Source organism: Nannospalax galili, unplaced genomic scaffold, assembly GCF_000622305.1.
Source record: "Nannospalax galili isolate Female #2095 unplaced genomic scaffold, S.galili_v1.0 scaffold445, whole genome shotgun sequence".
Lineage (NCBI taxonomy): Eukaryota > Metazoa > Chordata > Mammalia > Rodentia > Spalacidae > Nannospalax > Nannospalax galili.
In genome coordinates, this window is record NW_008354184.1 from 2217145 (window position 1) to 2244856 (window position 27712).

Below are 27712 nucleotides of genomic sequence, written 5' to 3' on the forward strand. Positions count from 1 at the left end.
TGTTTAGACAGAGTTTCACTATGCAACCCTTACAAACCTCATGTAGACGAGGCTGGTCTCAAACTCACAGAGATCTGCCTGCCTCTGCCTTCTAAGTGTTAGGATTAAAGGTGTGTGCCACCACTCCTGGCTCACTTTACTTTTTTAAACTTTATTTTATTTCATTTCGGTGTGGGTATAAAGCAAGTGCACTTGTAACGTTGCATATATGTGGCCAGAGGACAACTTTCAGGAGTCAATTCTGTCCTTCCACCATGTGGCTCCAGGAACTGACCTCAGGTCATCAGGCTTGCCGTGGGCAAGCACTTCTACCCACTGAGCCACCAGACGAAAACATTTTGATCAGCCATACTCAAAGGCTGATTTGTTTTTCTCTTTATGGGAAATACAATAAAAACCATTGCCAGATAAAGAGCATAAGCCCCAAATGTACACAAATATTTTGTCAAGATTTACTTATTTTTATTTCATGTGTCTGAGTATTTGCCTGCATGTATATATGTGTACTGTGTGTACGCTGAGTGCCTGCAGTGGCCAGGAGAGGTCACTGGATCCCCTGAAACTGGAGTTACAGACTGTTATGAGCTACCAGATGTGGGTGCTGGGAACCAAACCCATGTCCTCTGCAAGAGCAACAAGTAGTCTTAACCTCTGAGCCATCTCTCCAGCCCTCCAAAAATTATATTAGTAGCATGTCAGATAGCTAAAGAAAAATACGTGTTCTGACTAAATGATTATAGTAAACCAGACATGGTGGCATGCACCTCTAATCCCAGATCTTGGGGCACTGAGGCAGAGGATCATGAGTTACAGACCAACTCCGGTTACATAGAGACCCTATCTTAAAAGAGAGAGGGGGTGAGGAGGGAGGGAGGGAGAGAGAGAATGAGAGAATAAGAAAAAAGAAAAGGGCTGGAGACATGGCTCCGAGGTTAAGAGCACTGGCTGCTCTTGTGGAAAACCCTGGTTCTGTTCCCGGAACTTACATGTTGGCTCATAACTGTCTGTAACTCCAGTTCCAGGGGATCTGACACGTTCTTCTGGACTCTGTGAGTACCAGGCACACACATGGTATACTTAGATACATGCAGGCAAAACACACAGAAAAAAATGTATAAATAAATCTTTAAAAAAAAAGACATACGTAGAGAGCTGGAGCAATTAAGAGCACTGGCCCGGTATTTTGCAGTAGCCTGTGGGGTTGCTAGGTCTAAGAGGATCACGGGTTCAGGTCTAGGAGACTGAGGAGAAAGTAATGGGTGTGAATTGGACAAGGACCCATGGTTTGCTTCCATCTGTTCCTGCCTCTGTGGGGAGCAGGGCCCAGGAGTGCTGGGGGGAGCCACCAGATGACCTCACATACCCAGCTTCCAGCCCTGGGGTGAGAGGCAGCTTCAAGTGTTTGATGGGACAGAGGGAAGGACCCGGCCTGTGAGCAGGGATGAGGTGGTTTCATTTGATTCCTTTTGTTCGTTTGTGTGTGTATGTGTATTCATGTGTTTGCATGTGCATGGGTGTGATGTATATGCACACGTGTTCACCGCCATGTGGAGGCCAGAGGTCAGCTAAAGTGTTGATCTTCAGGAGCTGAATGCCCTGTTATTTTTCTTTAACATTTTTAATTAATTTTTATTTTATGTGTGTGAGTGTTTTACCTGCATGCATGTAACCATATCACATGCATGCAATGCCCTGGGAGGCCAGAAGAGATGCATACCACAAAAGAGAGCATCAGTGTTTTGTGCTTGGCCTGTGGTAAGAGCCAGGGTTGTCATGGGAACCCTGATTGATGTGAAAATGTGCACATACATACATGTATCGATCAGACATGATTTTACCATGAAGCTAACAGAGTTTAAGTTCCAGATCCCCCCCTTGTCTTTGGAAGAGCCCCAGCATGTATTCAAAAGTAAGAGGTTCAAAGAGCAGTTGTCTGGGCCTGGCAGATGTCTGTTTCTACTGACTTGTTCTTTGTCGCATTCCCCGAAAACAGTAATTGTGGAGTGGCTGTTGCATTTTTAGAGTTTTCACCATTATTATTTGTGGGTGAGGGCCCTTGATATGGCTCATGTGTGGAGATCAGAGGACAGCTTGGGGAAGTTGGCTGACTTCTTCTATTGTGTGTTCTGGGGAATGAGTTCAGGTTGTTAGCCTTTGTGGCAAGGGCCTTTAACCACTGAGGGATCTTGAGGGCTCCCTTTGCATTTTTGAGGTTGACTAATGGAACTTCAAGTTACACACATCTAGTTACACATACAGCAAGTGTGAATTGGGTGGGAAATTGTTACAGATTCATAGTCAGGTCTAGGAAGAGCTCACGGAGGTGCAACCCAGAAGGCTGCCCCCACCTCGGGGTCCTCCTTAATGTTTCCGCCTGTCCCCCAGTCTCAGGTCAGGTGTGACCTGATGGGAGGGTTCTGCCTTTCTGTGCAGCTCATACCTGTCTCTGGTGTCTGATTTTAAAAAGTCTTTTGGATAAAAAGGTGTCTCTCTAGGAAATATGGAATAGCTAGGAGTGAGGCTGCAGCCCCTGCTGAGATGGCCTTTCCATCTTTGGAGTTTGGAAAGTTGAGGACCATCTTCAAGGCCCCCCCTGCCAGGGGAGGAGGCCAGATTAGGCAATGAATAGCGATTCGGGAATGCCTGATGATAAGAGACCCAGGAGAGACCTTTATCTACAGTTCCTGGAGGACCCTGGGCTCAGATGCCTGGAACCAGTTTCTACCCCATACTCTCCTGGACAGTTTGGCAGGTGCTCAGGAGATCACCAGGGGGTGGGGGGTGGGTGCAGGTTGCCGTGCGTAGGGTTTACCTCTCATCCTCTATGTGAGGCAGTTCTTCGTCCTTCTCATTAGTTCCCCTCCCCCATCACCAAGGTGCCAGAAGCTTTATAACCCATAGAAAGTGATAACACTACACACTATGGAATGACTCAGTAAGATTCTTTGCTCTTGATTTTGGGGGGAAGGGTGGGAAATGGACAGAGGGGCAGAAACTGTGGGTGACGGGTTGGGAGGCCTAGGACCCACAGGTACCAGTCCTGGTGGGTCTTGCAGCAGGAATCAAATGGGCTTGGGGCTACAGGTCATGTCCTGAGGTGCTTCCCTGTCAGTCAAGCTGAAAGGAGGAGACGTAGAGACCATTTGCAGAGACGTAGTGCAGAGGTTCTTGGCCCAACCTGTTGGGGAAGCTGGTCACATATCCATCTGGCAGTGTCACCTGGAACTGATTTCCCTGGAAGACCATAGTGAACTGCAGAGGGAGGGAGGAGTCAGGAAGGAGGGAGGAGGCCGGGAAGGGTCCTGATGCTGCCTGGTGGCTTAAACTCCTGTATCCAGGCAGGGGCTCTCCCATTTGGGCTCTCCCTGTGACACCCTCCCTGAGGTTTGTTCCCTTTGACCTCACCTTGACATCGGATCCCGGAGAGAAGCACATATGGTCGACCCGAAGCTCTTGTCCCCAGTTGGTGCCGTCCCACGAGTTGAGGACAATGGCGGATTCGTCAAAGCGAGGGTTAAAAACAAGGTTCAGGAGGTCTTTCCCCTGGCCCAGCTTAATGTAAAAGCTGCAGGAAGATTGACAGTGAGGACAGCATAGTCCTGGCCAACCACAAGCTAGAAGAATCACCAAGATGTTTTAACTGAGATCTGAGCCTTGAAATGAGGTGGCGATGGAGTCAGGCGTGGCCCTGTAGTGCTGCGATTCATTTGGAGCAGGGACTGAGGCTGTTGACAGTAACTGATGGTGACAATTTCAGAAATTAAGTGTGTCTTTCCTGGGTGAATGAATTCAAGACCTGTTCAGATTGACAATAAATAGCCAACCCTAAGTGATGAGCTCCCTGTCACCTGAGGGATGTAAGCAGGGGATGAGTGACTTGGCAGGATCACTACAGAAGCCTGGGCTAGATGCTCATGTCCCTGCAAATAGTTCATTCTGGGTTGTAGGGTTCCATCACTGGGGCATGTCAGACCAGGTATCCCTGCATGCCTGCAAACTTGAGGGACACAGAAAAAGAGGAGGTTTTGCCTTAGCTCCTATACCACGCATCTGCCTACAGACTTCCTATGCCTAGGTGGCTAGAGATTAGTCCCAAGAAATGCTGGAATGTTCCTCTACATGTGACAGCTTGGTGCTGAGTTGCAGGGGAGGTAAACCAATGCCAGGAGTTTCAGAGACGCAAAGGTGACCACTGCTGCCTCCTAGTGGCTGCTTCTGGTTGAAGTCATAGGTCCTTTCAGATGGACTAGAAGGAGTGTGTGTGTGTGTGTGTGTGTGTGTGTGTGTGTGTGTGTGTGTTTAATCCCCTGATGGGGAGGCAGGCTGGACTTTCAGTAAAGGCACCAGACCTTCAGGACCAGGCAGAGCTCCTGCTTTCTCCACTTGCCCCTTCGGTGGCTGTTAGGGGAAGGAGCAGAGCACGTGCAGTGGATTCTGATTCTGACATTCTGAAGGTTGCTGACCTGAGGCTTATGTGCAAAAGCAGATCCTAACCAGAGGGCTGTGGGAGCCCAACAGTGGGAAGGAGCAAGGAAGAAGGAAAGGCTTCTTGGCTTGAAGTCACCGTGTCCTGGCTGATCTGACAGGGCTGCCTGCCCTTGATCGTGAAGGTCATCCCCATCTTCATCTCCATGTTTGTGATCTCAAAACTGCCCTGTGCAACAGAAGAATGCTCCATTCAGGAGCCGGTAGGAAACACAGCCAAAAGTGGGAGATCTAAAGTGGTGACACGCCAGCCCTAGTTACAGGTGCCTTAGAGAAGTTCCAGGCTGTATCCCTGGGCCATGGGGTGGGCCTCCTGCTGGATAGCCAGCAACTTCTTTGTATCTCCTCAGTAGAAGCTGCATCCCTTCTCAGGCTGCCTTGACAACAGTGTCTCCTGCAGGCTAGCCCACGCTGGTCTCAGAGCAGAGGGATGTGGAGGCAGAAAGGCCACCAGAGCAAGATCTGGATGCATCAAGATCACAAAGAGAGTCTACCACTCTGCAATTTGTAGATAGTCACACCAGGAATTTTCATCTTGAACCTCAGGTTCATTTTATCCTCTCTTTGTTCTTCGTTTTTTTTTAAGTTAAACTTTTACTTAGCCCCGGGGAACCCTGAATTCACTCTGTGACCAAGGCTAACCTTGAACTTCTGTTCTTCCTGCCTACACCTCCTGAGTGCTGAGTTACAGGTGTGCACCACCTCACCTGGTGTACGCAGTGCTAAGGATCAAACCCAGGGCTTCGTGCCTGCTGCACAGATCTCTACCATATGAACTGCTTCCCATCTGAGTCCTTTTACAAAAATTTTGCATTGATGGGGCTGGTGACCTTTGATCCTGAGTGCCTTTGATCCTGGCACTCAGGAGGCATAGGCAGGTGGATCTCACATGAGTTTGAGGTGAGCCTGGTCTACATAGTGAGATCCAGGCCAGGCAGGGCTGCACAGTGAGATCCTGTCTCAAAGAAAATAAGCAAAAGTTTGTTTTGCTTTGTGCTTCTGGGATTCGAAGCCAGGGCCTTGTTCCTGCGAATCACAGACTCCACCGCTGACCTGGTCGCAGCCCCCGAGCCTCGGTTTCTTCATCTCTCTGAGGCTCAATAGAAATTAGCAATCAAATTATGGTTATTGCTGTTCTTACAGAAAACAGGTTAGAGTGAGGGAGAGACAGGCTCTCGCTCTGAGCTGCTTGGTGGCAGAACAGACAGCTCCAGTGCTAATGCATTAAGATACCATCTGCCCTTCTTTCTTTAGATGCACATGGAGAAACTGAGTCTCAAAGACGGTCAGCAATACTGTACCCAAAGCTCCCCCACCCTCACCCAGGCAATGACAAATAAGTGGAGGGAGGTGAGCCAGGGGCTGACATCTCACCGACATGGTGACCCTCCTGGTGAAAGCTCCTGGTGACAGCTCCTGGCAGCAGCTCTCCTAGTGGTTCCCAGAGGCCTGTGCTCAGGGTCTCACCAGTGGTCAGGCTTATATACCTAAGGCTCATACACCTGAGGAGGAAATGAGACTTTGGCGGTTTATTTCACAATATCTGCTGACCTGCATCTGTAGGTGCTCTGAGAGAACAGGAGGGTGGGTACAGTGAGTCAGCCTGGAGTGTCCTCTGACCTCCCTGTATCCTCCTCAGCCTCCATCCTCAGAGCTCCACAGATCCTAGGGGAGGAACCCCAGTGCCACCCTCATATAAACCACAAACACCAGGAACTTGGCAGGCCACCCACCCTCCCTGCTGAGCCTGGCTTCCATAGTCACAAGAAGTCAGGCTTTCTCTGCAAAGAAAAATGTCCAAGCATCTAATTTTCTGGGATATCATGAGTCATTTGCAGACAACTTTTTCTCTTCTCCATCATTTTTCTGAGGATACCTATGAGGTCTTTTCTCCTCCTCTTCCCGCCCCCCATTGCGCCTCGTCCCCCACCTCCTCCTCTCCCTTCTCTTCTTCCTTCTCCTCCCCCTTTCCTCCTCCTCCTCCCTTTACTCCTTCTCCTCCCCTTCCTCCTCCTCCTCCTCCCCCTCCTCCTCCTCGTTCCCTCCTTCTCACCCTTGTCATTTTTCTTTTCCTTCTATTTTTCTTTTGAACCAGAGCTGACTTTTAGCACAGGCTGGCCTTGAACTCAGTATCCCCGATTTCCCTGAGTGCTCCGATAAAAACCAACTACATACATGTAAGGTTTCAAGCAACATATGGTAGATTCAAAGGAAACATCTAGAGCTGTCCAGATGACTCAGCAGGTACAGACATGCACCAGCAAGCCTGAAGACCTGAGTTCCATCCCCAGGACCCACATGGTAGAAGGAGAGAACTGACTCCTATACATTGTCCTCTGACCTTCATTTACACAATGTCACACGCACACACGCACACACACACACACACACACACAATTAGGTAGATGTAAAAAATTTTTTTTCTTTATTTTGAGCCAAGGTCTCACGCTGTAGTGTATGGATAGCTTGGAACTCATTATGTAGACCAGACTGATCTCAAACTCACAGACCACCTTCCTCTGCCTCCCTACTGTGCTACCACTCTTGGCCTTATAAAAACTTTGTTTTTAAATAAAAACTTTTAAAAACAAAGAAAGCATCTAAAATCTACAGCTGTCAAAAGATCTTTTTCAAAAGGCCTTCAGCGGGCTGGAGAGATAGCTCAGTAGTTAAGAACACTGGTTGTTCTTGCAGAAGACCCGGATTTGAATCCCAGCATGGCAGCTAACAGCTGTCCATAACTCCAGTTCCAGGGGATCAAATGGCCTCTTCTGTCCTCCCCGGGAACTGCTTGACACGGGTGCACTTACTTACATGCAGGCAATATACTCATACTCATAAAATTTTTAAAAATTAAAAAAAAATGGTTAAGGCATGGTGGCCCACGCCTTTAATGCCAGCACGTGGGAGGTAGAGGCAGGCATATTTCGGTGGGTTCCAGGCCAGTCTGGTCTATATAGCAAGTTCCAGTGCAACTGGGACTACAGGGAGACCCTGTCTCAAAAACAGACACACACACACACACACACACACACACACACACACACAAATAAAAAAAGATAAAAAAGGCCTTCAGGCATAGTGGAGTGGTAGAGCCCTCTCCTTAGAAAGCCCAGGTCCCCGGATTCCATCTTCAACCCTGGCTAGAGGAAGGAGAAGGAAGAGGGACCCTTCTGTGAGGGTTCAGTTGGACCTCAGGGGTAAGATGTGTGCCCCAAATGCATACCATGTGCTCTGTCCCTGGTGCCAGGCACAAAAGAGTCTGTTCTCTCAGGACAACAAGGACCAAATGTGCAGACGGGAACCCAAGGGCTCGGGAGTGCTGGGGATTTTAATGTCCCTTTATTTCGATGGTGCCTGTAATGGGGATGCTCATTATATGCTAGTAGAGACATTCCATAAGAAGGATGGTTCTTGGGGCTGGAGAGATGGCTCAGTGGTGAAGAGCACTGGCTAATGTTGCAGAAGACCTGGGTTCAGTTCCCGGCATGCACATGGCAGCTAACAATCACTCCTAACTCCAGATCCAGGGAGGCTGAAGCCCTCTTCTGGCCTTTGTGGACATTATATGACATGGGTGCACCTCCGTACATGCAGGCAAGACATTGGTATACATAAAATAGTAATTTATTAATTATTTGTTAAAAGAACTTAAGTCAGCCAGGTGTGGTGGCACTCGCCTTTAGTCCCAGCACTAGGGAGGCACAGGCGTGCTGATCTCTGTGAGTTCTAGGCCAGCTGGGGCTACATAGTGAGTTCCAGGCCAGCTGGGGCTACAGGGAGACCCTGGCACAGAAAAGAAAGAGCTTAAGAATATAAGTCTTCCTTTAAAACTTTCCTCCCGGCTGTTTTCTAGGAACTAATGGCGCAGACCTCCCCCTCTGTGCAGTTGTTTATCCTGCTTCATTTGGGAAACACTAAAGACCACGACTCCCTTTCAGAACTATGTTTCAGTAACTGAACTATTCCACCTCTCCATGGCTGGATTTACTGAACCAATTTCCTGCGGCTGAGCACTGCATTAATTATAATTTTCCTATTAAGGACTGCCCCATTCTCTCTATTGGCACATGAGGTCTGGCTGACGACTTCCGCAGTGCAGATATCCCAAAGGAGACCTTTAACAGCTCTCTGGATTTGGGAGCCACAGAGTTTCCCTCAGAGTTGGCCGTGGCTCCAGGCTGGGCACTGGGAGGACAGCCCTGCTGAGGGCCCTGTGGTGCCAGGAGCTGGTGAGTGGCTCACCGCACAGCACTCACATGTCACCTTCAGTGCCAGACCAGGGGGCAGTGATCACTTTCCTTATTTCACCCACAAGGAAATGACTTCCATCTTGACCTCTCTCTCTCAAGGCCAAAGGAGATAAGGATTTTCAAAGTGCTTTTGCAAGAGGGAGGGCCACCGATAGAAACGGCCTTTTCAAGGCACTGTTTTCTGATTGTCCCACCAGACTGTGCAAAAGCACACAAAGGGAGTTTGAAGTTCATTTCTTTGGAAAGAGAATATTTGAGGACAGAGGGTATGACTGTACTATGATTGTGTGTCTTTCTGTCAGTATATTTGTTTGCTTTTGAGACAGGAGCGCACTCTGTGACCCTGGTTAGCCTGGAACTCATGCCTATCCTCCTGTCTCAGTTTTCAGAGTGCTGGGATTAAAGGTGTGCACCATCATGACCAGCTTGCATATTTATTTTATATCAGTGAAAGTGTGTGTAGGTGTGTGTGGAGAAAAAGTGTGTATATGTGAATTTTGTAGAATTAGTTTTCTTAAATGTTGAGCACACAGGGTCACAGACAACACTCTCCTGTGGAGATCTGTTTCTGGACACTCCTGCTGCTCACAACTGGCCTTGGATCTTCCCTGGGCCACACAGAACCCATAGTCAGGGTCCTCTGGAGAACCAGAACCAATAGAATCGATACGTATTACCAAAAGATGTGTTAGATTGGCTTAGGAGATAAAGGCAGGGCAGCGCTACATGGCTGTCTGCATGCTGGAGGGACTGAGAACACAGTGGCTACTCTGTCCTCAAGGCTGGATGTCTCAGCAGTCCCAAGCTGGTGCTGGTGCAGGATTCCTGGAGAGACGCTGGTCCATGTCCAAAGGCCAAGGAAGCCAGGTTCCAGTGTCTGCAAACGACCGTGGCAGGAGAGGCAGTAACAACAGGATGGACAGAGCTGGACAGGAAGAGCAGAGAGGTCTCCTCAGAGTGGGCAGGATGGGGAGACTCTGCTCACCTCCCCCATACCTGTCTCTTGTCTCTTAGAGGGTTTTCCCTGTTGCAAAGTTCTTAATTACCATCACATTGCAAAAGCTTCCCATTTCCATAATAGAATGTTTTAAATTAAATATTGTGCATTTCATAGAGAACCTCTTAATCAACCTGAATCATCTTTATACCCCCTTCCCCATTGGCACCTCCTATAACGACCCCCACACTGGATTTCTTACATTCTGTCATTTGTGTTGAGGCCTACCATGTCGAGTTAGTGTCCCTACATGTCCTTCAGTACAAGTTCATCCTCTGGGCTATAGTCAGCCTATCTAGAGTCCCTCCCTTTAAGAAGATCAGCTCCTCCTCACCAAGAAATAATTAGCTGTCAATAATTTTTTGACTAAGATTGGGGTCTGATGCCCATTTCTACAGTTCTGTGCTGGGGTTCTGTCTGCCTGACTTTGCGTGGGTCTTGTGCCTGCAGACACCATTGCTGTAGGTTCACATGAGCAAGGTCCCAGGACCCTATCGGACTCTATTTCCATATGGTCATCTAACCCTCCTTGGCTGTTACAATCTCTCTGTCCCCCTCTTCCAAAAAGGTTCCTGAGCCTTGGGTGAGTGGTGTTTAATATAGGAGTCCTGTTCAAGTAACCATACTGTACAGACTCTTAATGACTACACTTTGGCCATTTGTGACCTTTTGTGTTCCTGGACCTCTGTTGCATGATGGAGCTTCACTGGTAAGACCTGAGAGATGCGTTAGTGCCCTCTTTACCGTTTGTTCTACGTTCGATGAGCCCGAGATGTACAGGTTGCATTGTCGATGTGCCACTTAGGTTGGGCAATTACAGATAATGTCTGTGTGTGACCAGTTGTGTAACGCTGTAATAGTCTCTGCCTATTGCAAAAGAAGCTGCTTTGATGAGTGGTGACTGGGATACATGTCTGTAATATAAGGATCCATAGTTTGGACATAGTAAAAAATTACATTTGTCTAGGAATCTGCCAACCTCGGGGTTTTCTCTAAGATCTATGACCTCTCCAGCCACGAGTATTTGACTATGTTTACAGCACTACACATGAGTTTCCTCCCATTGAGTGGGTTTTAAGTCTAATGAGGTAGCTGTTGATTACCCCCAAGATAAAATGCCATTACTGCACCAATGTCATTTGCTGTGCCGGTCACTTATGTGATTATGAGGCCTTGAAGCTCGGGCTAGACCATCCACTGATGTTCTCCCTTAGCAGCTTGCATAGTGCTCTCCAAAACTGTGAGAGCTGCCTTCAGGGAGGTGGTTCCAGGTCAGCTCCTGCTCCATTGCTCCACGTCCTGAGTTGGGAGTATGTCCTGTCTTCAGCCATAGGGTTGTACCTTCAAGTTCTGGGAGGCAATCACGGGCTAAGGCAATAGGCTGTGAGGTTTTGGGAGTCTCTTGGTCTGGCCTGTCTACAGCTCAAGGGAAGTTTTCTCCAAATGGGGATACATTAAATGGGGAGGGTGTGGAGGGAAGGAGAGAGAGAGAGAGAGAGAGAGAGAGAGAGAGAGAGAGAGAAGAAAGGAGACAGAGAGAGAGAAGATAAATAATGCCTAGCTAGTGTAAAAAACCAGAGGGAATCATATTAACCCAAAATTCTACTGACAGATTACACATACAGTATCTCTACATGAATATATCTGAAGACTACATATTTCTGTATTTTGATTTTTAAAGAATCCCAGCAGCCAGCCATGCTAGCCCACACCTTTATCCAGACATCGGGGAGACAGAAGCAAGAGGATTTCTATGAGATGGAGGCCAGCCTGGTGTACATAATGAGTTCAGGGCCAGCTGGCGTCACATGTAGAGCACCTCTCCACCCCCCTCCCCCCAAAAAAAGAAAAGGAAGCAAAGAAAATTGAGGAAAAGCAGAAGGTGCCAGGGGCCTGCTGCTCTCAGTCATAGCTCTAGGAATGTGCAGGGCCTTTGTATAAACAAAGAGACTCCTGAGGTGGGACATTACAGAGTTGGATTACAATGGTTATGTTGCTGTGATCATTCTTTTGATAAGAAAGATTTGAATTCCTTGGGATTATTTCTCTCCTCCTGAGCAGAAGTCCATGAGACACTCGTTCTCCTTTTGAGGTCTGTTCTTGGACAATCCTGCTGCTCCCAACTGTTCTTGGATCTGCCCTGGGCCACACAGAACCCATAGCCAGGGTCCTCGGGAGAAACAAAAACAACAGAAAGGATACACATTACCAAAAGATGTGTTAGATTGGCTTAGGAGATAAAGGCAGGGCAGCGCTACATGGCTGTCTGCATGCTGGAGGGACTGAGAACACAGTGGCTACTCTGTCCTCAAGGCTGGATGTCTTGGCAGTCCCAAGCTGGTGCTGAGGCCTGCAGGATTCCTGGAGAGACGCTGGTCCATGTTCAAAGGCCAAGGAAGCCAGGTTCCAGTGTCTGCAAAGGACTGTGGCAGGAGAGGCAGTAACAACAGGATGGACAGGATGGAAGAGCGGAGAGGTCTCCTCAGTCCCCTCACATCTCAGCTCCCAGACACTGCCACCCAGTGAGGGTGGGTCACTCAGAGGCTTATCTCTTAGTGGACTCCAGATCCAGTCAGGTGGACAATCAAGATGACCCACAAGAGCTAACTTACTGGAATGCAATGATTAGTCTTTGTTGTCAGCTTTACTAAAGGTGTGTGCCATCATGACCTGCATTCACATTTATTTTATATGAGGGAAAGTGTGGGGGGTATATGTAGGTGTACATGCATGTGTGGTATATGTGTGTGTTGAAATATATTAGCAACATAACCTAAGTTACTCCATCTTTCTCAGAATAGCTATTTTAACAGTAACCTCTTTCCCACTTATGAGAAATATTTAAAAGGAGAAAACAGCCCTGAGTTCTAAGAAATACTTCAACCACAAACCAATGGAACGTGCTAATCTCAGACATTCTACATCTGGCTAACTGCTTGTTTTTGCTTCTGTAACCCACTTGCTATTTTAAGTCACCCTGACACAAAGTATAAGACCACCCTGTAATCCTACAAAAACTCTGACCTGACAATGATCTTGGCTGCATCTACTCCCAAGATAGATAGCCCAGCCAGTCGAAATAATAAACATTTACCTTGCTACTTAAAGTGGTGTTGGTGATTTTGTATGAACTCTGATCTATAACATGTGTCATGCATCCATGTAAGCGTGCCACTGTTTTTGTCTATCCACACAGATTCTGAAGCCACCACAGGAAACTGGGTGTTTTCCTCTCTTTCCACCTTATAGTCTTGGACAGGGTTTGTTCTGAAACAGAATCTCACCCTTCTGACTAAGCTGGCCTGACCATCAAGCTTACAGGATCCACCTGTCTCCATCCCCCAATATTGGATGTCTGCAAGTTCAAAGCAGCCTGGTCGACATAGTGACTTCCAGGCCAGCTGAGGCTACAGAAAGACCCTGTCTAAAAAAGCCGGGGAGAGAGAGAAAGAGAGAGAGAGAGAGAGAGAGAGAGAGAGAGAGAGAGCTAGTTAAGTCTGAACCTGCCATCTTTCCAGCCCTAGTCAGAGGGTTTTGATCACAGCAACAGAAAAGGATACTAGAGCGACTTCCTATGCTGGTTGTGAGAAATTTCTAAATTTTTGTATTATAAGTGTATTAGTTACTTTTGGGTTGTTGGGACCAAAATACATGAGATAACACCTTAAGGCAGTGGGAGGGCTAAAGCTGATTGTCAGCTGGACAAGATCTAGAAGCATCTAGGAGGCAAGCCTCCAGGCACACCTGTGAGGGATCCTCTAGATTAGGCTAGCCTCTGGTCCTTCCTGTGAGCCCTTATCTTGATTTGGTTAACTGAGGTTTGAAACCCACCCCAAAAGTCAGCAACACTTTCTCCTGAGCTGGGGTCTTGAAACGAGTGAAAAGGAGAAAGCTACAGGAGCGTGAGCGTTCCTCTCTCTGCTCTGCAGATGAAATGTGACCAGTTGCCCCAAGTCCCTGCCACCGAGCCTTCCCCACCATGAAGGACAGTACCCTCAAAGTGTGAGCGGGTTTCCTGTACTAAATTCCTTAAATCCATTTTCATCATGGAAAGTTTTTCTTTCTCCTCCAATTACAAATGATATTTTTTCTGGGTATACTAATCTGGACTGGAATCTGTGTTCTTTTGACTTGCATGACATTGGTCCAAGCCCTCTGTCTTTCATAATCTCCATTGAAAATCAGCTGTTATTCTGATGAACCTGCCTTTATATGGGACTCGACCTTTCTCTCTAACTGCTTTCAGTATCTTTTCTTCCTTCTGAATATTTAGTGCTCTGACTGTTATATGACGTGGGACTTTGTTTTCTGGGCCTGTCTACTTGTTCTGTGTGGCTCTTGATAGGTGTCCTGCTCCCTAGGTCTGCGAAATTTTCTTATGTGATTTTTATAAAAATATTTTCTGTGCATTTGAACTGTGTTTCTTCTCCTTCTTCTATGCCTATGATTCGTAGGTTTTATCTTTTCATAGTGTCCCAGAGCCTTGTGTATCCATTTCCTGGTCCCTTTTAGATCTGCTTTCTACGTCTGTGATCGAAGCTCCCCTTTTCCCCAGCTTGTCGTCACGAGCTCATATTCTCGGCTCCAGCTCCTCCACTTGCTTTTGCTTCTTTCCTCTGAGGTTTTGGTTCAGTTCCTGAGTTTTGTTTATTCAGCTTTTCCTTCAGTTTGGCTTTTCTTCAGAGATTCCACCTCTTTATTGACTTCTCATTTCATGTTTTGCATTGTTTCAGTTCTTTCACTCAAAGGTTTGTGTTTTCACAATCTTCATTCGGTCTTTTATCTGTATCCTCTTTGAGTCCTTTGAACATATTTACAATTGCTATTTTGAAATCATTGTCTTGTGCATCGGTGACGTTGCCATTCTCAGGAAGCGTTATGACGTGGGTGCTAGTTTCCGTAGTAGACATATTGTCTTGGTCATTCATGTTTTTTCTGGGTTTTTTGGATGGCAACTAGGTGTCTGGACTTTGTTGGTGGTGGTGCATCTTGGTATGGGTAGGTGTTCTTGTCTTTGTTGACTAGTTATTTGCATCTTTGTTTCTGTTCCCCACCTTGTCAGATCGTGGCCAGCTGAGTGCTGCCGGGTGTTCAGTTTTGGAGCCACTTTATGCTGATGTCCACATGGTGGTCTCCATTACACCGAGGGGAGGGGAAGCTTTTCAGTTGAATTTCCAGGTTTCACTTGTCATAGTTCTGGAATAGCACAGTGGGCTGGGTGTTGGCTGGGTGAACAGGTTGGCCTATAGGTCAGGCTGGGAGAGCTTGCAGGTCTTGGGGCCCAAGGATCCTAGCAGCCTGAGCAGGTCTGAGAGGAAGGCAGCTCTGGAATCCTCCTAGTAGCACACAAGTGTCCCTGCAGGGCAGTGCAGAACTGGAATGCCCAAGGGGAGCCCAAAGTTCCTGGCAGAGCTAAGATCATGGAACCAGGAATTCCCTCTTGAAGAGAGTCAGCTTCCCAGGGCAGCCAGTACAGGAGTTTAGGACCGTCCCCCATGGGAATGTCTTCACTCGAGCAGGGATGCTGGCTTCCACACAGCCTGTAAATAGATGCCTACTGCATCTTTCAACTCTCAGCAGGGAAGCTCCCTTGTGTACCATTTGGTGATTGACACAGACAACCACAACCGGCCAATGTGCAGAGAACAAGAGGCTGCAGCCTGCTTATCCCTCAATAGGACACCTGTATCAAACTTCTGCCTCCCACGGCTCAGGGATGAATCCAGGAGTGGGTGTGGAAGGATTGCAAGAGCCAGAGGTGGTGGATAACCACAAATAGCAGAATTTTCCAGGCAGCTGGTCAGTTACTGTATGAACTGGCTGTAACTGTGCCAGCACGCACAAGTCCACATGATCTCAACCACAAAATACCCCATGGGTGTGGGGAAATGGTTAGGAGAACCCAATCCCACCTGAGGATGTACTGGCCACCAATGGCTTAGGGTGAGTCCCATTAAAGGGAGAGACTCTTGTTAGGATAACCAGGTTCAAGTGAATGAACCTACACTAAAGGGAATTTGGGGACACAAATTTGACTCTATAGGCACAGACACAGACAGACACACAGACACATACACACATAGATAGATAGATAGATAGATAGATAGATAGATAGATAGATAGGCAGGTAGTTAGGTAGATAGATAGGCAGGTAGGTAGATAGATAGATAGATAGGCAGGCAGGTAGGTAGATAGATAGGCAGGTAGGTAGGTAGATAGATAGATAGATAGATAGATAGATAGGCAGGTAGGTAGATAGATAGATAGATAGATGATAGATAGGAAGGTAGGTAGATAGGTAGATAGGTGATAGATAGATAGATAGATAAAAAGATAGGCAGACAGATAGATAGATAGATAGATAGATAGATAGATAGATAGGCAGGTAGGTAGATAGCCTGGTAGGTAGGTAGGCAGGTAGGAAGATAGGCAGGTAGGTAGATAGGCAGGTAGATAGATAGATAGATAGATAGATAGATAGATAGATAGATAGGCAGATAGGTAGATAGGCAGGTAGGTAGATAGGCAGGTAGATAGATAGGTAGATAGATAGACAGATGATAGATAGATAGATGTCCACGAAAGTGGGTAGAAAGTAGGGAAGGTGTAGATAGGGGAGGTATTCTAAATATGTCCAGAATCTGTTGTATGAAATTTACAAAATTACATAAAAAATTTTTTTAGAAACAAAATTTTAAAAAGAGAAGCAGGAATTCATAATGGTAGAGTCAACTCTCCAGCCCTTTGAGGTTTGTGGTCTTGAGTTGTTGTTTTTTGTTTTGTTTTGTTGCTTTTTTGTTAGGATCTCACTATGTAGCCCTTGCTTACCTGGAACTCGTTATGTAGACCAGGCTGGCCTCAAACTCACATTTATCTCTTCCTCATGCCTCTGTCCCTGCCCCTGCCCATGGAGCGTTGGAATTAAAATTTGAACCCCCATATCAGGCACATGCAGTATTTTTAACACCATGCATGTCTTGTAAGTTTTGTTGTTATTGTTTGTGTTGAGGTTAATGTTCAGTAACTGACAAGCTGTTTTTTTGTTTTTTTGGTTTTTTTTTTTTTCTGCTACTATAGATGGTTCTCTTAGAGGCCACGAGGGGGCAGAAGACACCATCTCTCCAGATGCCTAAAACACCTAGCAGAGCTGACCTCCAAAGCCTTGGCTGCCCTCTCTGGCAGGGCTGAGGGATTTGACTTTTCAGAAGTTGAGGCCTGGGTTGGGAAGCAGCTCAGTGACAGAGCTCTGGTCCAGCAGGTCAACATCCCAGGTCTGATGTCTAATACGATAAGAAAAAAGGAGACTTTGCCAATATTTGCAGTGACCCTGTGGGCTTGCTAGGTCTAAAAGGATTATGGGTTGAGGTCTAAGACAGAGGAGAAATAATGGGTGTGAATTAGAAAAGGACTGATTGTTTGCATCTGCCTATTCTGGCCTCTGCGGGGAGCAGGGCCCAGGAGTGCTGGGGGGAGCCACCAGACGACCTCACATACCCAGCTTCCAGCCCTGGGGTGACAGGCAGCTTCAAGTGTTTGATGGGACAGAGGGAAGGACCCGGCCTGGGAGCAGGGATGAGGTGGTTTCATTTGATTCCTTTTGTTCGTTTGTGTGTGTGTATTCATGCGTTTGCATGTGTGTGGGTGTGATGTGTATGCACACGTGTTCACCGCCATGTGGAGGCCAGAGGTCAGCTCAAGTGTTGATCTTCAGGAGCTGAACGCCTTTCGTTTTTTTGGTGCTTTTTTTAAAGTTTTTTTAATTGATTAATTTTTCTTTTATGTGTACAAGTGTCCAGACTGCACGCATGTAAGTGCATCACATGCATGCAATGCCTGGAGAGGCCAGAAGACGTGCACAGAACAGAAGAGAACATGATTGTTTTGTGCCTGGCCTATGGTAGGTGCCAGTGTTCACATGGGAAAGACCACTGATATTAAAATATGCAGAGGTGTACCTGCCTCAGTCAGACATGGATCTACCTGGAAGCTAAGTTCCAGGCTCCTCCCCGCTCCCTGGCCTTGGGAAGAGCCCCAGCTGTGTTCCTAAGGTTGTGTCCATCCCAGTTTCCGAACGAAAGACATCGAAATTGCTATTGTAAGGGACTGCGTGCTGTCTCCACCGACTCCTTCTCTGCCACACTCCTGAAAACAGCAATTGTGCTGTGGATGTTGTGCTTATTTGTTTTATTTGCTGGGGAGGGCCTTGTGTGACATGGTTTTCTATTTTGCGGGGGAGGGCCTTGTGTGATATGGTTTTCTTATTTGCGGGGGAGGGCCTTGTGTGATATGGTTTTCTTATTTGTGGGGGAGGGTCATTGTGTGATATGGTTTTCTTATTTGGGGGAAGGCCTTGTGTGACATGGTTTTCTTATTTGTCGGGGAGGCCCTTGTGTGGCATGGCTCATGTGTGGAGATCAGAGGACAGCTTGGGGAAGTTGACTGACTTCCATCCTGGGTTCTGGGGAATGAGTTCAGATTGTCAGTTTTTGTGGCAAGTGCCTTTACCGACTACGTGATCTCAAGGACCCCCTTTGCATTTTTTAGATTGTCTAATGGGACATCAAGTTAGACACACATCTAGTTACACATACAGCAATTGTGAACTGGGCGGGAAATTGATACAGGTTCACAGTCAGGTCTAGGAAGAGCTCACAGAGGTACAACCCAGAAGGGTGCCCCCACCTCGGGGTCCTCCTTAATGTTTCCACCTGTCCCCCAGTCTCAGGTCAGGTGTGACCTGATGGGAGGGTTCCACCTTCCTGTGCATGCCAGATCTGTCTCTGGTTTTTCATTTTTAAAGTGTTTTGGGTAAGAAGGTGTCTCTCTAGGAAACTTGGAATAGCTAGGAATGAGGCCTCAGATGCTGCTGAGAGGGCCTTTCCCTCTTCAGAGTTTAGAAAGTTGAGGACCCTCTTCAAGACCCCCTAGCCAGGGGAGGGCGCCAGACTAGGCAATGAGCAGCCAGCCAGGAATGCCTAATGATAAGAGACTCAGGAGGGACCCTAATCTACAATTCCTTGAGGACCCTGGGTTCAGGTGCTTGGAACCAATTTCTACCCCACACTCTCCTGGGCAGCTTGACAGGTGCTCAGGAGATCACCGGGAGGACGGCAGGTTGGCGTGCTTAGGGTTTAACCCTCATCCTCTACATGAGGCAGTACCTCATCCTTGTCATCAGGTCCCCTCCCCATCAGGAAGACACCAAAAGCATTATAACCCATAGAAAGTGATAACACTACACACTATGGAATGACTTGATAAACAAGATTCTTTGTTCTTGACCTTGTGGGGAAGGGTGGGGAATGGACAGAGGGGCAGAAGCTGTGGGTGAAGGGTTGGGGGACCCAGGATGCAAAGGTGCCAGTCCTGGTGGGTCTTGCAGCAGGAATCAAATGGGCTTGCTGAGGTGCTTCCCTGTCAGTCAAGATGAAAGGAGGAGACGTAGAGACCATTTGCAGAGACGTAGTGCAGAGGTTCTGTTGGGGAAGCTGATCACATATCCATCTGGCAGCGTCACCTTGAACTGATTATCCTGGAAGACCATAGTGAACTGCAGAGGGAGGGAGGAGTCAGGAAGGAGGGAGGAGGCCGGGAAGGGTCCTGATGCTGCCTGGTGGCTTAAACTCCTGTATCCAGGCAGGGGCTCTCCCATTTGGGCTCTCCCTGTGACACCCTCCCTGAGGTTTGTTCCCTTTGACCTCACCTTGACATCGGATCCCGGAGAGAAGCACATATGGTCGACCCGAAGCTCTTGTCCCCAGTTGGTGCCGTCCCACGAGTTGAGGACAATGGCGGATTCGTCAAAGCGAGGGTTAAAAACAAGGTTCAGGAGGTCTTTCCCCTGGCCCAGCTTAATGTAAAAGCTGTAGGAAGATTGACAGTGAGGACAGCGTAGTCCTGGCCAACCACAAGCTAGAAGAATCACCAAGATGTTTTAACTGAGATCTGAGCCTTGAAATGAGGTGGCGATGGAGTCAGTCATGGCCCTGTAGTGCTGTGATCCATTTGGAGCAGGGACTGAGGCTATTGACAGTAACTGATGGTGACAATTTCAGAAATTAAGTGTGTGTTTCCTGGGTGAATAAATTCAAGACCTGTTCAGATTGACAATAAATAGCCAACCCTAAGTGATGAGCTCCCTGTCACCTGAGGTATGTCAGCAGGGGATGAATGACTTGGCAGGATCACTACCGAAGCCTGGGCTAGACGTTCATGTCCCTGCAAATAGCTCATTCTGGGTTGTGGGATTCCATCACTGGGGCATGTCAGACCAGGTGTCCCTGCATGCCTGCAAATTTGAGGGACACAGAAAAAGAGGTTTTGCCTTAGCTCCTACACCACGCATCTGCCTACAGACTTCCGATCCCTAGGTAGCTAGAGATTAGTCCCAAGAAATGCTGTCATATAATGTCCACAAAGGCCAGAAGAGGGCTTCAGCCTCCCTGGATCTGGAGTTAGGAGTGATTGTTAGCTGCCATGTGCATGCCGGGAACTGAACCCAGGTCTTCTGCAACATTAGCCAGTGCTCTTCACCGCTGAGCCATCTCTCCAGCCCCAAGAACCATCCTTCTTATGGAATGTCTCTACTAGCATATAATGAGCATCCCCATTACCGGCACCATCGAAATAAAGGGACATTAAAATCCCCAGCACTCCCGAGCCCTTGGGTTCCCATCTGCACATTTGGTCCTTGTTGTCCTGAGAGAACAGACTCTTTTGTGCCTGGCACCAGGGACAGAGCACATGGTATGCATTTGGGACACACATCTTACCCCTGAGGTCCAACTCAACCCTCACAGAAGGGTCCCTCCTCCTTCCCCTTCCTCTAGCCAGGGTTGAAGATGGAATCTGGGGACCTGGGCTTTCTAAGGAGAGGGCTCTACCACTCCACTATGCCTGAATGCCTTTTTTATCTTTTATTTTTTTTAACTTTTTTTTTTTTTTTTGTGTGTGTGTGTGTGTGTGTCTGTTTTTGAGACAGGGTCTCCCTGTAGTCCCAGTTGGACTGGAACTTGCTATATAGACCAGGCTGGCCTGGAACTCACAGAAATATTCCTGCTTCTGCCTCCCAAGTGCTGGCATTAAAGGTATGGGCCACCATGCCTTAAACTTTTTTTTTTAATTTTTAAAAATTTTATGAGTATGAGTATACTGCCTGCATGTAAGTAAGTGCACCCGTGTCATGCAATTCCCGGGGAGGACAGAAGAGGCCATTGGATCCCCTGGAACTGGAGTTATGGACAGCTGTTAGCTGCCATGTGGGTGCTGGGATTCAAATCTGGGTCTTCTGCCAGAACAACCAGTGTTCTTAACTACTGAGCTATCTCTCCAGCCCGCTGAAGGCCTTTTGAAAAAGATCCTTTTGACAGTTGTAGATTTTAGATGCTTTCTTTGTTTTTAAAAGTTTTTATTTAAAAACAAAGTTTTTATAAGGCCAAGAGTGGTAGCACAGTAGGGAGGCAGAGGGAGGTGGTCTCTGTGAGTTTGAGATCAGTCTGGTCTACATAATGAGTTCCAAGCTATCCATATACTACAGCGTGAGACCTTGGTTCAAAACAAAGAAAAAAAAATTTTTACATCTACCTAATTGTGTGTGTGTGCGTGTGCGTGTGACATTGTGTATATGAAGGTCAGAGGACAATGTATAGGAGTCAGTTCTCTCCTTCTACAATGTGGGTCCTGGGGATGGAACGCAGGTCTTCAGGATTGCTGGTGCATGTCTGTACCTGCTGAGTCATCTGGACAGCTCTACATGTTTCCTTTGAATCTACCATATGTTGCTTGAAACCTACATGTATGTAGTTGGCTGTTATCGGAGCACTCAGGGAAATGAGGGATATTGAGTTCAAGGCCACTCTGTACTAAAAGTCAGCTATGACTCAAAAGAAAAATAGAAGAAAAAGAAAAATGACAAGGGTGAGAAGGAGGGGAAGAATAGGAGGAGGAAGGGAGGAGGAGGAGGAAGAGGAGGATGAGGAAGGGGAGGAGGAGGAAGAGGGGGAGGTGGGGGAGGAGGAAGAGGAGGAGGAAGAGGAGGAGGAGGAGGGGGAGGAGGAGGAGGAGGGGGAGGAGGAAGGGGAGGAGGGGAGGCGCAGCTGCCCAGGCTCGGGGCAAAGGATATGGCCATTCCGTGATCTTTTTGGCGTATTTTCTCACCACGTTGTCTTCGCTGAAGAGGAACAGGGAGCGGTTGACCGTGAGAAGGGAGAGGAGGAGGTGGGGGACGAGGCGCAATGGGGGGCGGGAAGAGGAGGAGAAAAGACCTCATAGGTATCCTCAGAAAAATGATGGAGAAGAGAAAAAGTTGTCTGCAAATGACTCATGATATCCCAGAAAATTAGATGCTTGGACATTTTTCTTTGCAGAGAAAGCCTGACTTCTTGTGACTATGGAAGCCAGGCTCAGCAGGGAGGGTGGGTGGCCTGCCAAGTTCCTGGTGTTTGTGGTTTATATGAGGGTGGCACTGGGGTTCCTCCCCTAGGATCTGTGGAGCTCTGAGGATGGAGGCTGAGGAGGATACAGGGAGGTCAGAGGACACTCCAGGCTGACTCACTGTACCCACCCTCCTGTTCTCTCAGAGCACCTACAGATGCAGGTCAGCAGATATTGTGAAATAAACCGCCAAAGTCTCATTTCCTCCTCAGGTGTATGAGCCTTAGGTATATAAGCCTGACCACTGGTGAGACCCTGAGCACAGGCCTCTGGGAACCACTAGGAGAGCTGCTGCCAGGAGCTGTCACCAGGAGCTTTCACCAGGAGGGTCACCATGTCGGTGAGATGTCAGCCCCTGGCTCACCTCCCTCCACTTATTTGTCATTGCCTGGGTGAGGGTGGGGGAGCTTTGGGTACAGTATTGCTGACCGTCTTTGAGACTCAGTTTCTCCATGTGCATCTAAAGAAAGAAGGGCAGATGGTATCTTAATGCATTAGCACTGGAGCTGTCTGTTCTGCCACCAAGCAGCTCAGAGCGAGAGCCTGTCTCTCCCTCACTCTAACCTGTTTTCTGTAAGAACAGCAATAACCATAATTTGATTGCTAATTTCTATTGAGCCTCAGAGAGATGAAGAAACCGAGGCTTGGGGGCTGTGACCAGGTCAGCGGTAGAGTCTGTGATTCGCAGGAAAAAGGCCCTGGCTTCGAATCCCAGAAGCACAAAGCAAAACAAACATTCGCTTATTTTCTTTGAGACAGGATCTCACTGTGCAGCCCTGCCTGCCCTGGATCTCACTATGTAGACCAGGCTCACCTCAAACTCATGTGAGATCCACCTGCCTATGCCTCCTGAGTGCCAGGATCAAAGGCACTCAGGATCAAAGGTCACCAGCCCCATCAATGCAAAATTTTTGTAAAAGGACTCAGATGGGAAGCAGTTCATATGGTAGAGATCTGTGCAGCAGGCACGAAGCCCTGGGTTTGATCCTTAGCACTGCGTACACCAGGTGAGGTGGTGCACACCTGTAACTCAGCACTCAGGAGGTGTAGGCAGGAAGAACAGAAGTTCAAGGTTAGCCTTGGTCACAGAGTGAATTCAGGGTTCCCCGGGGCTAAGTAAAAGTTTAACTTAAAAAAATGAGGAACAAAGAGAGGATAAAATGAACCTGAGGTTCAAGATGAAAATTCCTGAGGTGACTATCTACAAATTGCAGGGTGGTAGACTCTCTTTGTGATCTTGATGCATCCAGATCTTGCTCTGGTGGCCTTTCTGCATCCACATCCCTCTGCCCTGAGACCAGCGTGGGCTAGCCTGCAGGAGACACTGTTGTCAAGGCAGCCGGAGAAGGGATGCAGCTTCTACTGAGGAGAGACAAAGAAGTTGCTGGCTATCCAGCAGGAGGCCCCCAACAGACACTCACCCACCCCATGGCCCAGGGATACAGCCTGGAACTTCTCTAAGGCACCTGTGACTAGGGCTGGCGTGTCACCACTTTAGATCTCCCCCTTTTGGCTGTGTTTCCTACTGGCTCCTGAATGGAGCATTCTTCTGTTTCACAGGGCAGTTTTGAGATCACAAACATGGAGATGAAGATGGGGATGACCTTCACGATCAAGGGCAAAATCCACAACTGCATTGACAGGTGAGCACGGTGGAGGGGGGGCAGAGATGGAGGAGGAAGCTGGGACAGGCAGGCAGCCCTGTCAGATCAACCAGGACACAGTGACTTCAAGCCAAGAAGCCTTTCCTTCTTCCTTGCTCCTTCCCACTGTTGGGCTCCCACAGCCCTCTGGTTAGGATCTGCTTTTGCACATAAGCCTCAGGTCAGCAACCTTCAGAATGTCAGAATCAGAATCCACTGCATGTGCTCTGCTCCTTCCCCTAACAGCCACCAAAGGGGCAAGTGGAGAAAGCAGGAGCCCTGGTCCTGAGGGTCTGGTGCCTTTACTGAAATTCCACCCTGCCTCCCCCCTCAGGGATAAACACACACACACACACACACACACACTCCTAGTCCATCTGAAAGGACCTATGACTTCAACCAGAAGCAGCCACTAGGCGGCAGCAGTGGTCACCTTTGCATCTCTGAGACTCCTGGCATTGGTTTACCTCCCCTGCAACTCAGCACCAAGCTGTCATATGTAGAGGAACATTCCAGCATTTCTTGGGACTAATCTCTAGCCACCTAGGGATAGGAAGTCTGTAGGCAGATGCGTGGTGTAGGAGCTAAGGCAAAACCTCTTTTTCTGTGTCCCTCAAGTTTGCAGACATGCAGGGATACCTGGTCTGACATGCCCCAGTGATGGAACCCTACAACCCAGAATGAGCTGTTTGCAGGGACATGAACGTCTAGCCCAGGCTTCGGTAGTGATCCTGCCAAGTCATTCATCCCCTGCTGACATACCTCAGGTGACAGGGAGCTCATCACTTAGGGTTGGCTATTTATTGTCAATCTGAACAGGTCTTGAATTTATTCACCCAGGAAACACACACTTAATTTCTGAAATTGTCACCATCAGTTACTGTCAACAGCCTCAGTCCCTGCTCCAAATGAATCGCAGCACTACAGGGCCACGCCTGACTCCATCGCCACCTCATTTCAAGGCTCGGATCTCAGTTAAAACATCTTGGTGATTCTTCTAGCTTGTGGTTGGCCAGGACTACGCTGTCCTCACTGTCAATCTTCCTACAGCTTTTACATTAAGCTGGGCCAGGGGAAAGACCTCCTGAACCTTGTTTTTAACCCTCGCTTTGACGAATCCGCCATTGTCCTCAACTCGTGGGACGGCACCAACTGGGGACAAGAGCTTCGGGTCGACCATATGTGCTTCTCTCCGGGATCCGATGTCAAGGTGAGGTCAAAGGGAACAAACCTCAGGGAGGGTGTCACAGGGAGAGCCCAAATGGGAGAGCCCCTGCCTGGATACAGGAGTTTAAGCCACCAGGCAGCATCAGGACCCTTCCCGGCCTCCTCCCTCCTTCCTGACTCCTCCCTCCCTCTGCAGTTCACTATGGTCTTCCAGGGAAATCAGTTCCAGGTGACACTGCCAGATGGATATGTGATCAGCTTCCCCAACAGAACCTCTGCACTACGTCTCTGCAAATGGTCTCTACGTCTCCTCCTTTCATCTTGACTGACAGGGAAGCACCTCAGGACATGACCTGTAGCCCCAAGCCCATTTGATTCCTGCTGCAAGACCCACCAGGACTGGCACCTTTGCATCCTGGGTCCCCCAACCCTTCACCCACAGCTTCTGCCCCTCTGTCCATTCCCCACCCTTCCTCACAAGGTCAAGAACAAAGACCCTTGTTTATTGATTCATTCCATAGTGTATAGTGTTATCACTTTCTATGGGTTATAATGCTTCTGGTGTCTTGCTGATGAGGTACTGCCTCATGTAGAGGATGAGAGGTAAACCCTAAGCACGCCAACCTGCCATCCTCCCCACCCACCCATGGCATTCTCCTCAGCACCTGCCATGCTGCCCAGGAGAATGTGGAGTAGAATCTGATTCCAGGCACCTGAGTCCATGGTCATCCAGGAACTGTAGATTACGGTCCCTCCTGGGCCTCTTATTATCAGGCATTCCTGGCTGGCTGCTCATTGCCTAGTCTGGCCCCCTCCCCTGGCTGGGAGACCTTGAAGCAGGTCCTCAACTTTCCAAACTCCAATGAGGGAAAGGCCTCTCAGCAGGGGCTGCGGCCTCACTTCTAGGTATTCCGTATTTCCTAGAGAGACACCTTTTTATCCAAAAAACTTTTTAAATCAAACACTGGAGATAGGAAAGTGGAACCCTCCTGTCAGTTTGCACCTGACCTGAGACTGGAGGACACGTGGAAACATTAAGGAGGACCCCAAAGTGTTGGCAGCCTTCTGGGTTGCACCTCCATGAGCTCTTCCTAGACCTGACTGTGAACTTGTATCAATTTCCTGCCCAATTCACACTTGCTGTATGTGTGACTAGATGTGTGTGTATCTTGAAGTCCCATTAGATAATCTCAAAAATGCAAAGGGGGCCCCGGAGATTGCTCAGTGGTTAAAGGCCCTTGCCACAAAGACTGACAACCTGAACTCATTCCCCAGAACCCATGATGGAAGAAGTCAGCCAACTTCTCCAAGTTTTTCTCTGGTCTCCACACATGAGCCATGTCACACAAGGCCCTCCCCCACAAATAAGAAAACCTTGTCACACAAGGCCCTCCCCCACAAATAAGAAAACTATAAAAGCACATTGGCCACCCCACAATTGCTGTTTGCAGGAGGGTGGCAGGTAACTGCAATTTGGATCTCTTTCCTTTGGAAACTGGGAAGGTCACAACATTAGGAACACAGCTGGGGCTCTTCCCAATGCCACAGAGCGGGGAGGAGCCTGGAACTTAAACCCTGTTAGCTTCCAGGTAAATCCATGTCTGATTGAGACCTGTGCACACGTGCATATTTTAACATCAATCGTGTTTCCCATGTCAACACGGGCACTTACCACAGGCCAGGCACAAAACACCCATGTTCTGTCCTATCTTGTGCATGTCTTCTGGCATCTCCAGGCATTGCATGCATGTGATGCACCTACATGCATGCAGTCCAGACACTCATACACATAAAATAAAAAGTAATCAATTAATAAAAAACTTAAAAAACAAACGGAAGGTGTTCAGCTCCTGATGATGAACACTTGTGGCTGACCTCTGGCCTCCACATGGCGGTGCACACTCGTGCATACACATCACACCCACACGCAAGCAAGCACATGAATACACACACACACACATGCACACACACAAACCAACAAAAGGAAACAAAATGAAAACACCTCATGTCCTAATTTGTCCCTCCATTGCTGTGACAAAACACTCTGACCAATACCAACTTGGGGAGGAAAGGGTTTATTCAGCTTACATCTCCCAGGTCGCAGTTCATCCAGGAGCCCAAGGTAGGAACTCAGGGCAGGAACCTGGAGGCAGGAGCTGGAGCACAGGCCATGGAGGAATGCTGCTTACTGGCTTGCTCCCCTGGCCCCTGCTCAGCCTGCTTTCTTATGCAACACAGGCCCACCTGCCCAGGGGTGGTACCACCCACAGTGGGTTGGGCCTTCCCACATCACTCATCAAGAAGATGCCCCTCAGACATGGCCACAGGCCAGTCCTATGGAGGCAATCCCCCAATTGGGGCTCCCTCAACTCAGGTGTGTCAAGTTGACACTAAAGCGATCCAGCACAATTGACTCCTTGTCCACTTGACACACAAACACATCACTATTAAACCATAACCTTTCCAATTCTTATCCCCAATATATGATATGTGATAACATTAATATCACAACATAGGACAGTACAACCTTAAAAATCCACAGTCCTTAAAAAATCCAAACACTTTAAAGTCCATAGTCTCTTTTAAAAGTCTCTTAACTGGGGGCTCCTTTAAAATCTAAAACAAGTATTGTCTTATTTCAAAAGGGAAGAATCGGGCACACCTAAGCAAAACCGAAGTCCAGCAAAGTAGCTCAAGGGTGGACATCTGGGATTCACTCACGATCTTCTGGGCTC

The 27712-nt window shown here is 48.1% G+C and overlaps 2 protein-coding genes and 1 pseudogene across 2 annotated transcripts; 1 reads left to right on the forward strand and 2 right to left on the reverse strand.

The window, feature by feature from the left end:
* Window positions 1–3108: 3108 nt before the first annotated feature.
* On the reverse strand, window positions 3109–9966 carry LOC103748639 (galectin-2-like). Its single transcript, XM_008851347.1, has 3 exons — window positions 9938–9966; window positions 3406–3565; window positions 3109–3252 (listed from the first exon to the last, which is right to left on the reverse strand). Exons 1-3 carry the CDS (start codon window positions 9964–9966, stop codon window positions 3109–3111), a joined length of 333 nt encoding a protein of 110 aa, XP_008849569.1.
* Window positions 9967–19152: 9186 nt separating this feature from the next.
* LOC103748640 lies at window positions 19153–22503 on the reverse strand (annotated as a pseudogene).
* A 1236-nt stretch (window positions 22504–23739) lies between these two features.
* On the forward strand, window positions 23740–25302 carry LOC103748641 (galectin-2-like). Its single transcript, XM_029555070.1, has 3 exons — window positions 23740–23810; window positions 24861–25020; window positions 25174–25302. The coding sequence occupies exons 1-3, from the start codon at window positions 23749–23751 to the stop codon at window positions 25300–25302; spliced, it is 351 nt and encodes a 116-aa protein (XP_029410930.1). The 5' UTR covers window positions 23740–23748.
* Window positions 25303–27712: the final 2410 nt, after the last annotated feature.